This window comes from Melozone crissalis, unplaced genomic scaffold (genome assembly GCF_028551555.1).
Source record: "Melozone crissalis strain CALT ecotype California unplaced genomic scaffold, PUWL_Pcris_2 ptg000016l_1, whole genome shotgun sequence".
Classification (NCBI taxonomy): domain Eukaryota; kingdom Metazoa; phylum Chordata; class Aves; order Passeriformes; family Passerellidae; genus Melozone; species Melozone crissalis.
Window position 1 is genome coordinate 9249236 of NW_026535794.1, and position 16347 is coordinate 9265582.

General features: G+C 37.6%; 1 protein-coding gene across 1 annotated transcript in view; it reads right to left on the minus strand.

Annotated features, from left to right (window-relative positions):
- The window catches only part of LMBR1 (limb development membrane protein 1), a 63863-nt gene that overhangs the window by 15511 nt on the left and 32005 nt on the right, over positions 1-16347 (minus strand). The window contains exons 6-9 of the mRNA XM_054273480.1: positions 5819-5945; positions 5544-5612; positions 3127-3191; positions 1848-1920 (exon numbers count right to left, since the gene is read on the minus strand). Coding sequence (XP_054129455.1) covers positions 1848-1920; positions 3127-3191; positions 5544-5612; positions 5819-5945 — 334 coding nt within the window. The remainder of the gene's footprint in view (positions 1-1847; positions 1921-3126; positions 3192-5543; positions 5613-5818; positions 5946-16347) is intronic.

The window sequence follows — 16347 nt, forward strand, 5'->3', positions numbered from 1 at the left end:
TTTGATTTTCTCTGTACATCAACCTAGGGGTTTTCAAGCATTCCTTTTGGGGGTGTCAATGTCATCCCCTCAGCACTGAAACAGAAGGAATCCAGTTCCTCTCCTGTCTCAGGACATTAAACCCCATGTCTTTCAGTGCTCAAGAGCAGGCTGGTGAGTGCTCCATGGAATATGGGTGGGCTCAGCTCCACTTCTCACTGAAAACCAATGCACGTGCTGAAAGCAAATCCAGTCTCTTGGCACACATCCTAAATCCATACCCAGTTAGTAGGCACCTACAAAGAGCCTAGCTTGATGTTTAGGGGTGCTCCCAGCACACATCCTAAATCCATACCCAGTTAGCAGGCACCTACAAACAGCCCAGGTCCACTCCACAAGTGATACCACACTGCAATATAAGCAACTCTTGAGAGATTTCTGCAAGAAAAAGAGCAGCCAAGCATCACCTAAATAATCACGTTCCCCATCTGAACGCTGCTTCCCATAGATTCCTGAATAACTACTGGGTCATTGCTCTGTGTTGTACACAAGTAGAATCACCATGACAACATAAAATATTCAGTAACAAATATTTTACAGTTCCCAGCTAACATCAAACACACAGAATGATTATCATCACCCCATCACAGCTTCAAAGACACTCACTGCCTGCACCTTTTTGTGTGTCTGTGTGTAAATGCACACACAGCATGTCATTATAAACACCTGAAAAAGTGAATGTTACTTTTAAACTGAAGTGATGGCTGATTTCAGCGAGAGGAAATCACTACTCCTCCAGAAATTTTAAGCCCTGGAGTAAAGATGACCATCATGATCTCTGCTATCAAAGGTACTTCCCCTGACCAAGCAATTTTGAAAGGAGGCTTAATGAGACCTTAGAGAAGGAAAGCTTAAGATACATGACAGAAGACTGAAAAGCAGGAGAGAAAAAACAGGAAATTTTAAAAATTAGGGCTAAAATAAGTCATCATGACCCATACATTGTTGTGCTGTGTCTTTACATGAAAATTCCTTGGTTTTCAAAACTGCAGTAATTGCATAAATTATGGATGGATGGCTTATCCATGCAGTTAAAAGCAAGTCAGAAGATTTGTACAACATGATCTCCAGGTTTATAGAACCAATAAATTTTCCATAAGTGGTGCCTGCCTGTTGAAACACTCCTTTCTATTCTAAGTCAAAACTTCGTACTTTGCTTCATACTTCATGTTTTTAAACACTTCATAACAAAAACCTTATCAAGAAATGCAAAATTTTAAGTAAAATTTTAAATACAGTAATTATAAAAACATTTGTGTAATTATTAATTTTCCTTACTTATTAATAGAATGTTTTTATTTTTTAAATTCACCAAATAACTCCTAGAATATAATGGAGTGCTCTGATTTTTAATGGATTACCACCTATGATTTTAAATACCAATCAACGAAAACACAAAAAATCCTCCAAATTCGAAATAAAAACTCGTATTGCAGGAAGTCAAGCCTCTTGCTAATGTAAGTTCATTGTCCTTCAAACAAGGCTGAAATAGAGTCACTTATCAATCCAAGCTATTTTGCAGAAAGGGAGGTTGGTCTGGTGGACAATGACTCAATTGCTCTCTCAGGCTCAGGAGATTCCCACATTAGACAGCTGATGAACAATTCAAAAACAAAACCAAACCACACATACACAAGAACCAATCTTGGAAAACCTGGTGAGGAAATGTACACCTGTAACATTTGTTACAGGCTAAGATGTTGAAATTTTCTGTTTTGAGAGAAGAGGCTGACCAACAGAAACTCCTGACCAGAACCACTCTAAATACTGTATCTGAAGCAGTACCATTACAGGAATAGCATACATACCATTAAGCTTCCTCTGAATTGCTTCCTCCTCTAAAGTGATGATATACATCTGCTCATCTAGGTCTTCCAGGATCTGTATTTGCAAACAGAAACATGAACTGAGTAACAGAGGCACTTGTTTTCCTGACTGAACTTACATAATCAGATTCACTTTGCTCCTGTAACCTGTACTTTAAATATACAGTCTACAACTTTACAAGAATGACACAAATAAGAACTTCACAGAAGATGATTCCATTCTGCTACACAATTGTATCTTTACTGTAAGCAAAGTTAAAGTTTTGAGTTAATACTTTTATGTTCAGTTTCAATCTAAAGAGACAAAACAGTATGTCTGACCTACATTCAAATCATATCAACCTTCACATTCAATTTAAACAGAAATAACTAAAGATTTTGAAAAAAAGTATTAAAAAGCAACTTTTCACATAAGCCAGTATTTCATGAAAATATAAGTTGCTATAAGCTAAAACCAAATAAATGAAGTCAGTCTATCTCAGCTACCAGGTGCTTTGAGACTACAGATAAAAACAGTAGGTATTTTCTTTGTATTTCCAGGGTTGAACTGATTAATGAAAAGGAAAGCAAGATCTAAGTGCACCCAAACTTTACTAACTACAAACTAGGACATGTGACACTGAAGTCACTAGAGCATTTGTATGTGGTACAAACTTCTCCCTTCCCTCACAGCATTCAGACCATGAACCAAAGAGCATCTGTGTGTAACAAGCTCTTAAAGATGACAACTACCCACATTTCACCTATCTGTGTATACCCCAGGTACCCTTACTGTTATCCAGACTTTGTTTGCTCTTGTGTTCTTTGCTACTGAACTCAGAATATGCCCACACTTTTCAGGCACAGGTAAAACACAGCATGAAATACTGGTAATTAATAACATTAGTAGCATTGACACAAATTGAAAAATCAGAGGAAGTCTGTATTATTATAAGAAAAGCTTTGGGGAAAAAATAGGCTTTTGTGCTATATGAAAAATGTGAGATGAGTATATAAATAGTGGTTCTAGAAAGTGATGAACTGAAGAGTTCTGTAGAAGTGTAAGCATTCTAGATGAAAGTACCCAAATACCATTCCACCTTCTCACAGGCAGCACAGGAGGACAGAATTGTGTAGCACAGGAGGACAGAACTGTGCAGCACAGGAGGACAGAATTGTGTAGCACAGGAGGACAGAACTGGGGAGCACAGGAGGACAGAATTGTGTAGCACAGGAGGACAGAATTGTGTAGCACAGGAGGACAGAACTGGGGAGCACTTACTGTTGGTTTCACCAGCAACTGACCCATTACTGTAAACATCCTCGAGAGCCCCACTGGCGTGCACACTGCAGGGGAGGAAGAGCATGCAAAACATCATTTTTAAGTCAAAGATCAGGTGTTTTTATTTGGATGCTTAGTGTGCTATTCCACATATCACCATTTTTGGTTTTGAAAAGAACTGCAAGAGCTCAAAGCTCCAACATGAACCTTCAAGCACACTGCACGCACGTGAATTTTGATCAAGACAAACATCTCTCCCCGCCAAGAGCTTAACTGTGACTTTTTTGACAACAAGGAACACCATATAATTGGAGATCTTAAACTTGCTCAACTAATTAATTATTTATTCAAAGCATGTGGCACCTGAGGCTATGTCTTCACCAGTAAACTCAGCAGTGCCAGGATGCATTCCTGGGCTCTAAGACTGGATTGCCTACACCAGTAAATTGTTAGAACTATTCCTGGCATGATTTACCCTGGGCCAGTTAACACTTTCCCAAACAATTCTCAATGCAGTTCTGGAGTTGAGGCAGCCCAGGGACCATTATCATGAGCCAAAGCTGCACAGGCACCTGCCAACTGCAAGGTCCTGGATGGAGTAACACTGGCTGGCCACAGCACTGGAGAACATCTCAGGCACATTTCATCTTTTAGCACAGGCGTAGCTGCAAGGCCAAGAGATCCTGAAGCTGCTTTGCTCTGCTGAAAGTTATCCTTCAACTTCCATTGAGAGCAGGCTCAGCTACCAGATTTTAGACTACTTTCTGTGAAATAACACTGGGCCTTTTCTAATCCTAGCCAGTGATGGTTTTCAGGACTGATGCATGTCTGCTTCTTGGGACAAAGGCTCAACCATGATAATAGAAAATTATTAGCAGAAAACAACAGTTTAGGGAAAACAGCCTTCAAATACTGACTGTGTCAGAGATAAAAGAATTTATAACAATATGGATGAGCATGTAGATCTATAGTTTCCATTATAATAAAACATTGTTGCCAAAAAAAAAGACAAGATTTTATTGTGAGGATTGCATTTATTTTTATTAGTGTTTCACTATAGCTACTGCATGTTACAAGAAAAACACAAGAGTATTCAAAAATTGAACTTAAGCTTGTCTGCCTTTACTGTAGAAGAATCCTGCAGAAAAAGCCAAATGAAGTGATGCTCAAATCACCACTGCAAAAAGCTTTACTCAAACATTGTTTCAGCAATTAAACCAGCTGAAGATCTAAAGCTGTACCCCAGCAGCTGCCCCACTGCTGTATACTGCCCTTTCAGCTACACAGAACTAACAGCTTGGAGGGCCTTCACCTCAGGGATTTGTTTAAGTTACACATCTCCAAAACCTGGCATTTGGTCACAATAACTTCAGTGAACTGGTTTACAACAGCCTCAGAACTCAGCAAGCTGAGTTTTCAGCTCTACTGAAGCAAACTGCAGGGCAGATTTGAAGTTTTGCAAACCAACTTCCCATTAAAGTGTTCAGCACCTCTGTGAGTGCCACCCTGGAACAGCCTGCACAAGATGTTGAGAATCCCATTGTTTAATCCTCCCACCTTCCTCCAAAGTGGATTTGAGAACCTAAGGAGACTCACTGAGGTCTCTTTCATAGATCTGTTTAAAGGATATCATAAATTATCATTCCCCACCCTTTCTCCACAGTGACAGCCCCATGTAAGCTTTGAACCTGTCAAGCTTGGAGAAGGGATGAAACCACAGTAATCTAGAAAGGGAGATGTTCTGTTCCTCTCAGCAATTTTCTAGAAATTATTCAAGGAAAGGGCTGAGATTCTAGGTGGGATTTGGAGCCTTCCATCATGTTTCTTATTCCCCTGAACATGGATGACTGAACTCTGGCTAGGAGCAGTCAGTGTAAAGTTGGGTTTTTACTGCATTTGTTTCAGATGCAATTGTGTAACTGCCCTGCAGACTGGCCAGAGCCCAGCTGTGTGATTATGAAATCTGGCTGCAGTCTTCCAACTCCTGCCTATGCAGCAACATTTTCAATTACAAAAGGAAGAATGGTAGTTTACTGAATATAGGACAAAATGTTCCAAAATAATTTTCTCACCATACTACCGGCCTCCTGCAGACATTTCATTTAAAAATTGTGCTTTTCTTTGCAGAATAGAGTCCCTATTTTTCAACCACCTGCTTTAACAAGTTATTAGTCAAAATTGGGTGAGTTGGAAAGTTTCTCAAAAATTGAAAATTTAAGGGACCATTTATTTAAACTTCAGAACTCAAACCTAACAAATTCACACCTAAATTTAAATTTAATCAAAAAAAAAGAAAATCCCACTGAACTTTCACAATGAAAACTGGTTTTTTAACCATAAAAAAATTGAACACAATACACAAAAAATCGCCCACCATAACACCATCCATCTCTTGGAATAATGAGGAAAATACTTACACAGAAGTAACAAGCATCCCATCAGTGATATACAGGAATATAAATATGGGAGGTAGAATTCCCAGAGGTCTGTAAAGAAAACATTGAGCACAGTGTTAGCTAATTACCAAGAGGCTACTTATGTCACAGAATTTAACATCAAAATGGTGCTGACTGAATTAAGACACCTCCTTCACAACTTGTGCAATACTCACATAGCATATACTAGAAATAACTGGAAACCTGCATTTCTGTATTTACAATGAAACTGGGTGAAGGTTTTTTGCATTCCATACCATATAAAGACTCCATACTGGCAGCATCATTGTCTATGAGTGCTGAAGCCACCCATACGATTCCAAGGATAAGCAGTGCAAGAAGAATGAGCATTACAAGGGTTTCCAAAATCCTTGCTCTGATGCCCTATGGGCAGAAGAGGGGAGAGGGAGGAAAAAAACACAGCCAAGAAATTTGAATCAGGTATTTTCAAACCTTCTTAAAATTACAAGTAAATAGCAGATCCTTCTTCCTGAATACATACTCACATTTTATCACAGACAAAAGCATAACATGTAACGCACATTTAAAAGGTAGTGCATAAAAAAGGAAGTACTTATGGCTTCATAGTGCCCAGATTGCATTTTTCCCCTTAAACCCAAAGAAAAACGTTTTAAATTGCATATGCCTTACAGTTCTCATTAATCTCATTATTCCACAAAGTACTCTTTATACCATATGATTTTGTTCGAGCATTTTTAAAAGATGGATTACTTTTCTAATACTTTCAGCAAAGAAAGTGGATTAGCAAATTTTTATCTATGATTCCAATCAAGGGAATGGAAAGCCAATTATGGCAAATAGCCAAATGGCCCGGCAAGCATTAAACCCCGCGCAAGTACAATGCAGCAATCCCCTGAAATCGCCGGGCAGCCGTCAGTCTGCGGAGCCCTCCAGCGCTCGGCTGCGGAACTGCCGCTCCCGCACGGCCCCGCCGGGCACACGCAGGGCTCACCTCCGAAAAAGGGAACAACGCTCCGACAGCTCAAGCTACATTCGCAGATATATATATATATATATATATAAAAATATATAATGTTAAGTATATAATGTTAAGTATATAATGTTGTGGGTGTGTACATATATATATGGGTGTATATATACATATATATATGGGGTACATATACATATATGGGTGTATACATATATATATGGGTATATATATATGGGTGTATATATATGTATGGGTATATATATGTATGGGTATATATATGTATGGGTATATTTATATGGGTATATATATATATGGGTGTATATATATATATGGGTGTATATATGGGTGGGTATATATGTAGGGGTATATATGTAGGGGTATATATATATGTATGGGTATATATATGTATGGGTATATATATATGTATGGGTATATATATATGTATGGGTATATATATGTATGGGTATATATATATATATAGGGGTATATATATATAGGGGTATATATATATAGGGGTATATATATATATAGGGGTATATATATATATAGGGGTGTATATATATATATGGGTGTGTATATATATATATATATATGGGTATATATATATATATATATATGGGTACATATAATATACTAAATAACCAAAAAGTAACACCAAATAACACCAAAATATCTGATTTACTTTTTAATGATATCACTAATTTAATTTTGAGTAATAGAGCGATTGGGATGCTTTCTTCATGCATCCACGCCATTAAGGCACCATCAGACTCATATTTAAATAACAATTTTACTTTTATTTTTTTCTTTGTACAAAATCCAACTTGTTTTTCATACAGGTTCACCCCAGCTTGGGAATACTTTATTTCAAAGACTACTTGATAGTTAAAAGCAGAAAATTTGTTTTACTTTATTAATTTTTCTATTTTTATCACATCTTCCCTTGCTGCTTAACTAGGGGGTTACTTAAGGGTAATCTTTATATGACATTTACCCTAAAAATTATGCTCTCTACATAATCACAGCATCCAACCATGAACGAGGACCCCAGGCATCCTAACCATGAGCACTGATCTCTTGTAGCACCCCAGTTCCTCTCCTCCACCAGCCCTCTGCAGAACAGCAAGATTACCACTGACAACTCCATTCTGCTCAGGGCAGAAGAATTTTTATATTGCACAGCACACACAGACTAGGATTCACACTCATTTAAATACAGTGAAATCATAATACTTTAAAGAACTTTAGTGAAGTGATAAATAGAAATATTCTGTCATAGACACTAATGAATACTTGGTAATGGTCCAGGATAAAAAAGAAATTAAGACACTTAAAGCACATAGGTAAATACTTAATCTCAATTAGGCACCCATAAGGCTGTGCCCTGTGAAAACATTGATGTTCCAGGCACATTAGTTCATACTTACATACATTAGAGTACTCGCCAAATAGCTGCTATTTGAAAGGAAAGAAAGGTACAGAATTTTCCCCCATGCACATGGAGAAAACCTCTGGAGAACCACAGAATGACTGAGGTTGGCAAGGACCTTCAGAGGTCACCTGGTCCACCCCCAGCTCAAGCAGACACCAAAACCTGGTTGCCCAGGAATCTTTTGAGTCCTCCAAGCTTGGAGACGCCAAAATCCCTCTGGACAACCTCTGACTTCATTTTCAGTAAGACAAGGTGCCCCTGAAGTATTTCTATTTTAAGGCAGTAAAATTTTCATTTGACATTTACTTTTCATTGGCCAAATAATGCTGGGATCCTGATTAAGTTAGAGGTGTTAAAAAAAAAAAAGTCACAAAATACATAAAATGGAATTAAGCTCAACATCATAAAATTAAGTGGACAATGGAAATGCATATTAAGGTGGTTGGCTGTCATACACCCCCTGCTGTACACTAAGAATACTGCTATGACTTCAGGTTACATTTCTGTGCATGAGAGGAAAAGGGTGGGAAAGAAATAAGAGAAGTAAGAAGACCTGGAAAAATACAATCCTTTTTAAAAAAATCTTGTCTAAACAAAGCCTACTATTAGAAAGACTATTCATCACTCTAAGATCAGAAAATTTGAATCTGTAACCAGGACACATTTTCATGAATGGAAACAGATGAAGCAATTAAAGCATGGTTGGTTCTTCAAACACTCCCTGAAGGTATCAGAGGGGAAAAAAAAAAAAAGGAAGAGTGACATGAACAGAGAGAAGAGTTTCAGAAAGCACCCTCACTTTTGTACACACTGGGGTTATTCCTACTCTCCAGGGACATGCAGAGAAGAGTGAAGGCTGTGTACACCAAGAGGGAGAGAGAGATGACCTGGATCACAAAGAACAAAATTATTAAAAAACTAATGCGTGCTAAAAGGAAAGGCAGAAGTGTTGAAAAGAGTCTGATCTTTGGTCTTCAGTTCATACATCAACTTCCCTGCATGTCAGTAAATAAGAGGGACACATTCCCAAAAGGGACTCAGGATCAGAGTTTAGGAAGCAAGAACACCTGACAGTTTCAAGGAAGGCAATACTTCTCTTTCTCAACAGTGTTTTTGGTTTTAGTAGCTCTCCACTTTAATGACTTTTTCCATGAAAGTGTCTTGAATAAAGCATCAACCATCATTGCACTACAAGCCTATAACATCTCTGGTAATTCTGAACAGGAAAACAAAACACACTCAACACCTTACAAATTCTTCCAGCTGAGTTTCAGATCATCCATAAAGCAAAAGCCACTCCTGCAAGTCAATGCCCTGTGTGGTTCCCTGCTGTCCCTAAGCAGAAGTCTGACACCTTCCAGGCTGACACATTAAAGGAGTCTTGTGGAAGATAAAAAGAAATACGATAAAAACTTTTGGAAGCAAATTACTCTAATCCAAGAGAAACTGTAATTTAGCTATTTATCAAGAAAATTGGGGGGAAAGGACTGACAAATTATACCCTCAAACCCCCAAATTCTTTTTTTTAACTTCAAAGTTTCATAGCTTATGAGTCCACACAGCTCACCTACACTTTCACTCACGGCATATTTTCAAAATCCACCAAGGTCTTTAACATGAGCACTTAAGCAAGTGAAGTATTTTATTAAAGGAAAGATATTTAACACATCAATCCCAGCAGACTGCAACTTGCCAGGAGCTCTGTTAATATCTGTCCTCTTCTCTCTGCACTAATGGGGGGAGTGGGGAAAAAAAAGCATTTGAAGCTCTCAAGGCCTGCCAACAAATAAAAGCTGTCCTACAAACACATCCTAAGGATCTTGTGGTTTGTACAGCCTTAGAGATACCTGACTCTCAGACTTCTAATTCTTTAAAATTCAATTGTCAAGACAATCAGAAATTTTTATAGTTTAATCCTGAGCTACTTATGCTGCCTGGAGCACCAGGCCTAAGGGTTCATGTTTCCAGAAAAGTCTAATTTTAGCAGGAAAGATTTTAATTGTTTTAGAAGTGTCCTGACAAATTTTTAATTGCTACTCTCAATCATCAAAATCATACCATGTTTCTTTTCTATTCTGATTAACACAGATAAATCATCCCAGATGACAAATAGCCAAAAGATATTAAAAAACAGCACATGGCCAAAAAAGGTAATTCTTCATCTGAAAAACCCAATGAAGTACAAATGGCAACAACAGTCCTGAAGGAATAACAGATGTCAGACAAGCAACTCAGCATAATTACCAAGGAAACCACCTCTCCCTGCAGTACATTTGTGTTGAGGGATGATTATTATGCCACTTATAACACATTAAGGCTTTTCCTGCTATATGTGTCAACACATAACACCTAGAGACTGCTTTTACTTTAGAACATAACATGTGGTGATAGGTCCTTAGAGCTTTTCAATAAGGAAAAGAAAAATTTCTTGATAACGGAGGCAAAAGTGTTGGGTGTTTTTTTCTCCATTTAAAATTCTGTAATTACTTTGAATTATACAAATGTAACAACACAAAATGCTCTGCCATTAATCTGGCACCAGTAACAAGTGAAGACCTTGCCTTGCACACTGGTTGTCCACCAGGTTCAGGCCCCTCACAACCAGCAGGGCACAGGGATCTCTCCTGACTCACAGGCACAGGGCAAGAAACCTCCTGCCTGCCCCTCTCCCCATCAAGAGCCACATGAAAACTCTGAAAAGTTTAAAAGTTTAACTCTGACAACTGCCATTCTAGCAATGCTAAGCTAAGACATGACATGCACCATATTCCAGGAGAGACACTGTGGAAGGTAATGTGGCACAACCTGGGCCAGAAAATCACAAGATGTTACTTTTCATTAAAGAATTATTAAATAAATGAAAGCAATCGAGCCATTTGATGCTGATTTTTTGCTCTGCCAGTTGTGAGGAGAAACATATGGTGAGGAAAAATATTCTTCTTCTAAAAATATTATTCTAATTTTAAGCGTAGTTTTTAATGCTGTCCAATGCTATATGGATTTTAACATATACATTGAGATATTTACCAAGAGTTCTGTTGTTTTAATGCTGATGAATTATTAGAAAACCTTTCAGAATGTTACCATCTCTTTTTATAAGAGGCAAAATTCCTGGTAAAGTGAAAGAACCCCAGCTCCATCCTTACTTTAAGAAAAAGCATTTCTTTGTTGGACCATTACCTGACTATAGAGATTTTGATGAACATATTATTAGCTCCTATAAAATGGACATTTTTGGATCTACATTGCTAATTCAGGACACGGAATGGCTTTTATTAATTCCACATTTTAACCTAGCTGCAAACTGCAGGAAAAGAAAAACACCCTATCATCAACGAAACAAAAATTACATGTTACACACAAAACCAGAGAGTGCTAAGTAAGTTTCTATGGTGCTGAATATGTGAACACAGTTCTGCTTGGACATCTTGACCTCTTGCAAGGTAGGTAAACACCACTTTTTACACCATGCCCTGACCCATGGGGAAAGCCTGGGAAACATTTCTGCAATCATGGCACATTTAAAGTACACACGAGGCCCATTGTTCTCACGTGAAGAGAGGAGCCTTAGTAACCTCCAGATTTGTTCAGTGAGGGGCTGATGGCAACAAACACACATGATAACATCTGCAGGAGAAGTGGAGGCACTAAAGAAGGGAGGATTACACTGGGTATGAGGATGGGGATGTTATATATTAACCCAAATTACATTTTTAGCATGTGACACCCCCTTTTTCTCAATTTGTTAGCATTAGTGAAGAGTGTCAAGCATTTCACCCCTTTCTATGGTTTGACACCAGAATTGGAGCAATCCTTGCTGTGACCTATTCAAGGCAGTCCACAAAGATTTTAATAAGTAAAGTAGAACAACTTTGCATCAGGAAGCATTAAACACATCCTACATTTAGCACACTGATATTTAGTCAAGGGGTCACTACCTCATGAGACTACACAAATTACTAAGCCAAAAACAGATGCTGTAGTTTTAAGAAAAATCAGTTCATTTTAAAAATGTAGCTGGTAATGACTTAGAACCTTCATGAAGCAAGCTAAGAAATTTTAATCAAGAAATAATATATCCAGGTATCAGATTCAAGTAGGGGAAAAGAAAACCAACATTCCCTTGCCCATACAAGAACCAAATACTTCACACTATAACTAGCACTGACTGTGTCTTCCCCCACACCTCCTCTTCCCTCACAGAATCTTCACAGCCTACAGGGATTTTAAGATTAAAATGAGCACTTTTCATCACAAGTGTATTTTAAAGCTTATATTTATTTTCTACACAAAACAAACATGAAAAATTCAGTCATAAAACATTCCCAGTAACTTTCAGCTGATTTTTCTGTTAGTATCCTTTCTCTAATGGTTTCAGAGTTGTTACCATGCTGTCAATGGAGCAAGAATAGGCAGCCAAAACACTGAACTGAATCAAACTTAACAGCCACACAGGAAAAGTAACAAAATCCAGATAATTCTGAAAATCCAGAAAAATTGAAGTTTTGTTGGAAAAAAACCCAAAATTATCTCTTTGGGTACTGGCTAAAGACATGTAACAATAAGCATTAGAGTTATGCTTGCCAAGTTGGAAGTGAAGGACCAAAAATTCCTCAAGTAGAGCTCAAGAAAAAGATTTCTTTACTTAATAGCCTGGGGAGGAGGCCACCTATTCAGGATCCAGTACACTCTCTGCAGTGACTCCTCTGCCAAAAAAACTGATGCTCCCTTCTTCAGTGTCCCAGAGGAACATCCAAACCACAATGTTATAGCATAGTTTGGGGTCCAAACTATCCTGTTGACACCACCGCACACAAATAACTCAGTGAAATAACCTAAGAACCAAGGACTACTTGCAGACTTGAGTCCTTGAGATCAGAATAAAAACCAGTACTTTTTCACTTTTTTCCCTAGGATCTATTTAATTATCCAATGCAAGATGGACTCCAGTGAGAATGACTAGGTGGAATTCATTTATTGCCTAGCAGTTAAGGTGCTGTTTCAAATATATGGATTGAAATAACTCAAGCAAAGATGCTCTTCCACATTAGGCATCACTCTTGTAAACTTAACAGAGAAATAGTACATTTGAAGTCTTATTGCTTACAAATTTTGTGTCAAATACATACCAGAATACAAATACATAGCAATTTCTTAAAATGAGGAAAAATTAGACAGAATAGCAGCCAAAATGCAAGCAGACACTAACTGGAATAAAATAATCACAACCTGCGGCTGTGAGATGCACACAACTACCCTGCTGCAGCCCACCCTAAAAGGAATGGATGCAGAGCTGTGAGCATCCAACCCAAACCTTCTGGGGAGAAGGGAAATGAGAAATGAAAAGATAATCACAGTAAAATGGTCACTGTCCCAGTGTTACCCCTTTCCCTCAGAATTTGTTTTGTTGTTCCATTTACTAGCCCAGCTCTCACTAATTAGCTCTGAAATGATCCACTCCCTCCACCTTCCAAATTTCCCAGACTTTCCAATGCCACCTGCAACAACAACATGGAGCTGTGGGATTTCTGACACTGTGAGTCACCCTCTAATCATTTACTTTTGGATCAGAAAGAATCTTTCCTGCTAGACTGGCCTGATAGGAAGACAAATAGATGCTTTCCAACTTCTTTGTAGCTTGGCAGAGCACTAAGATAAGTAACATTAAGACTTGGAATTTGTGATTGTGTTTTGGCAGAATGAAACCCTGAAGACAGTTACCAAAAGCAAATGACATGTACAAGCACAAAGGTCACTTTTAATGTTCTAAAATAAATAAAGAAAACAAAAGTAAATCCCCTGAAGTCATGTCTATTACTAATGCCCTGAGAGGGTGAATAAGCCCAAGAAGAAAGGAACTTCTAGGAACTGGCCAAAGCACCAGAATGCTGGAAGTTCCCATTAATAAGCTGGGAAACTCTTGAAAAAGGTATAAAAAAAAACAAAATACAGGGATGGGAGAAAGTCTCTGGTTTTCCCCCCTCTCCTCCTTTGTAAATAAAATTCTTGTCTGCCTCACAGATTTTAACTACAGATGTGTAAGCTCCTTCCTTGTCAGTTCAGAATAAGTGATTCCTAATACAGAGCAATCCATAACAGGAAGTAATTTTAGTAATATTAAATAAAAAATACAGACTACAGGTCTAAATATCACATGGTTATAAGGATCAAAAACCCACTGCTTTCAGAGAAGGAATGACAAGTGGTATCTGTCTAGTAAAGTTTCATTTAATAAATGAAAATCCATTAGAAAAACATTTATTGCCTTTCAATGATTAAGACAATTATATTAAACCTTTCAACTTTTAATATAAAATTCCCTGGAAATTTTCTTCTACTATAATTACAATTATAGTAAATCTGTAAAGCATTTTTAGATTTTATTATAAAGCAACAAAAGTGCATAAATAGATTTAAAGAGAGACAAAGTTCTGCTTGTTCTGAACAGCCACTACTTGATGTCAATGGAGACTCAAATGAAGACCCTGACTAATGTGGAAACATTTAAATATTCAATTCTTAATAAGACAGTCCTCATGCATAAACCAGCCACTTTTATAAAATAAATTATATCCTCCAACTAAAACCAACAGCAAATTGAATCAATCAATCAATTGAATGTTTCTGACCATTTATTGAAATTAATCCAAACACACTGAGATGGGAAGATGCTCACATTGCCTCTTGAAGGCAGTGTGCTTCTCAGATATGCCAAACTCAGACATGCCAAATTCTTTGCCTGTTTCCATTGACTAAGAAAGGGGTCTGGATCACAGCTATTTCAGGGATCTTGCATGTGTGAATAATTCCTTCCCAATGGATGACAAATTTTCCATGAAACACTTCAGTTTTGAATTAAATTCTTACATGAATTTTACTATAAACTGATAAGTAAAATAATTTAAAAAAAAAAACATCTCTAGATTTTTGATACACAGCTATCATTTACTACAAACAGAAGGGTCTATAGAGGGTATTAAGAATGCTCCATCCAAACTAAATTTAAAAGCTACTTATTTCTGCCTAAAAATAAGCATCTTAAGAAGAATATTTTAGAAGCCATGCTTCAGTTTACATCAGTGATAAAATAAGAGATTCAAGCTTAGCATTGGTAGCTGTACCATTTGTACACTTTACAAGTAGAAGTATTTAACATGTTTAAACATGTTTAAACATTTTTGCTTGTGCAGAACTCTGTAGGCTATCCTAAAACCAAATAAAATCTGCAAAAAAACCCTCAATTTATCCACTAAGAGAACAGCAGAGGAAAATATTCTCCTCTTATTCCATTTGCAGGCTTCCAGCTACATGTTAAGGCTGTTAACAGACACTGTGGAAATTCTACAAAGCACAAACTTGCTACATACAGCACAAATGTGCAAGTTCAGGGCAATGTAGGCGTGGGGAAAGCACAAAAGTTCAGCAATGCAGCCCCTTCCTGCCTGGGGTGAGGTGGAACAACTAATGCTCCAGTGTAGGCTTCCAAAAGTGAGTTGTTTTACAGATGCCTCTATCTACTCATAATGTGTCACCTAATGCAGTTCTCACAGCATGCTAGAGAAGTCAGTCAGAAAAACACATCTCAAAATACCACCATTTTCTTTGTGCAGTATTTTTATCCCAATATTACTAACAACACTAGGTTCATCTTGCTGTTAGTAGCACTGGGATAAAAACACATCATCAGCTCAACTATGAATTTCCATGGCTCAAGTACATTAAAACACTGCCAGAACACAAACTAACCTGTCACATTTTGATTTTCTATCTACATTACAGAATTGGTCACAAAAAGTAATTACAATCTCAACCCCATTCACAGCTGCAGAAAGGCTGAACCCCTGCACAGATAACGAAGCCAGTGAGGCAGCCAGTGCAGAAAAGCTGCACCAAATAAACTTTACCATCATTTTATCTCCTGGTAGCCTACTTTTTGTACCTTCCATGAGGCCTCTTTAAACGAAGTACCATCTAATTTATGGAAGCAACCAACTGACATTTAACTACTTCAATGAAACTGAGCACAGATCACATCTCATCACATCTTGATCCAATGTGTGCAACAACCAACATTCCCTTATTTCCCCCTCAGCTGTCCCCAGATACAGAACTGTTACTTATATTCAACAAACCACCAAGCTCCTATGCTAATATACAAAAGGCAGATTTTTGCCTATACTGACTTTAGCAAGAAATCTTATAAAAACCTGATAAAATATTTTATATATCTACAAAACCAAATTCGCATTAAGCCATTATTCCTCACCTAGCAAGTTTCTCTCTCCTGGCCACTGCTTCTTGAATTTCTTTTTATCTCACTCTCAGTGAAACATGGTATGGCCTTAAGCTGACAAATACATGGATGTTATTTACCTGTCGTGCACAGCCTTTGATATTAAATG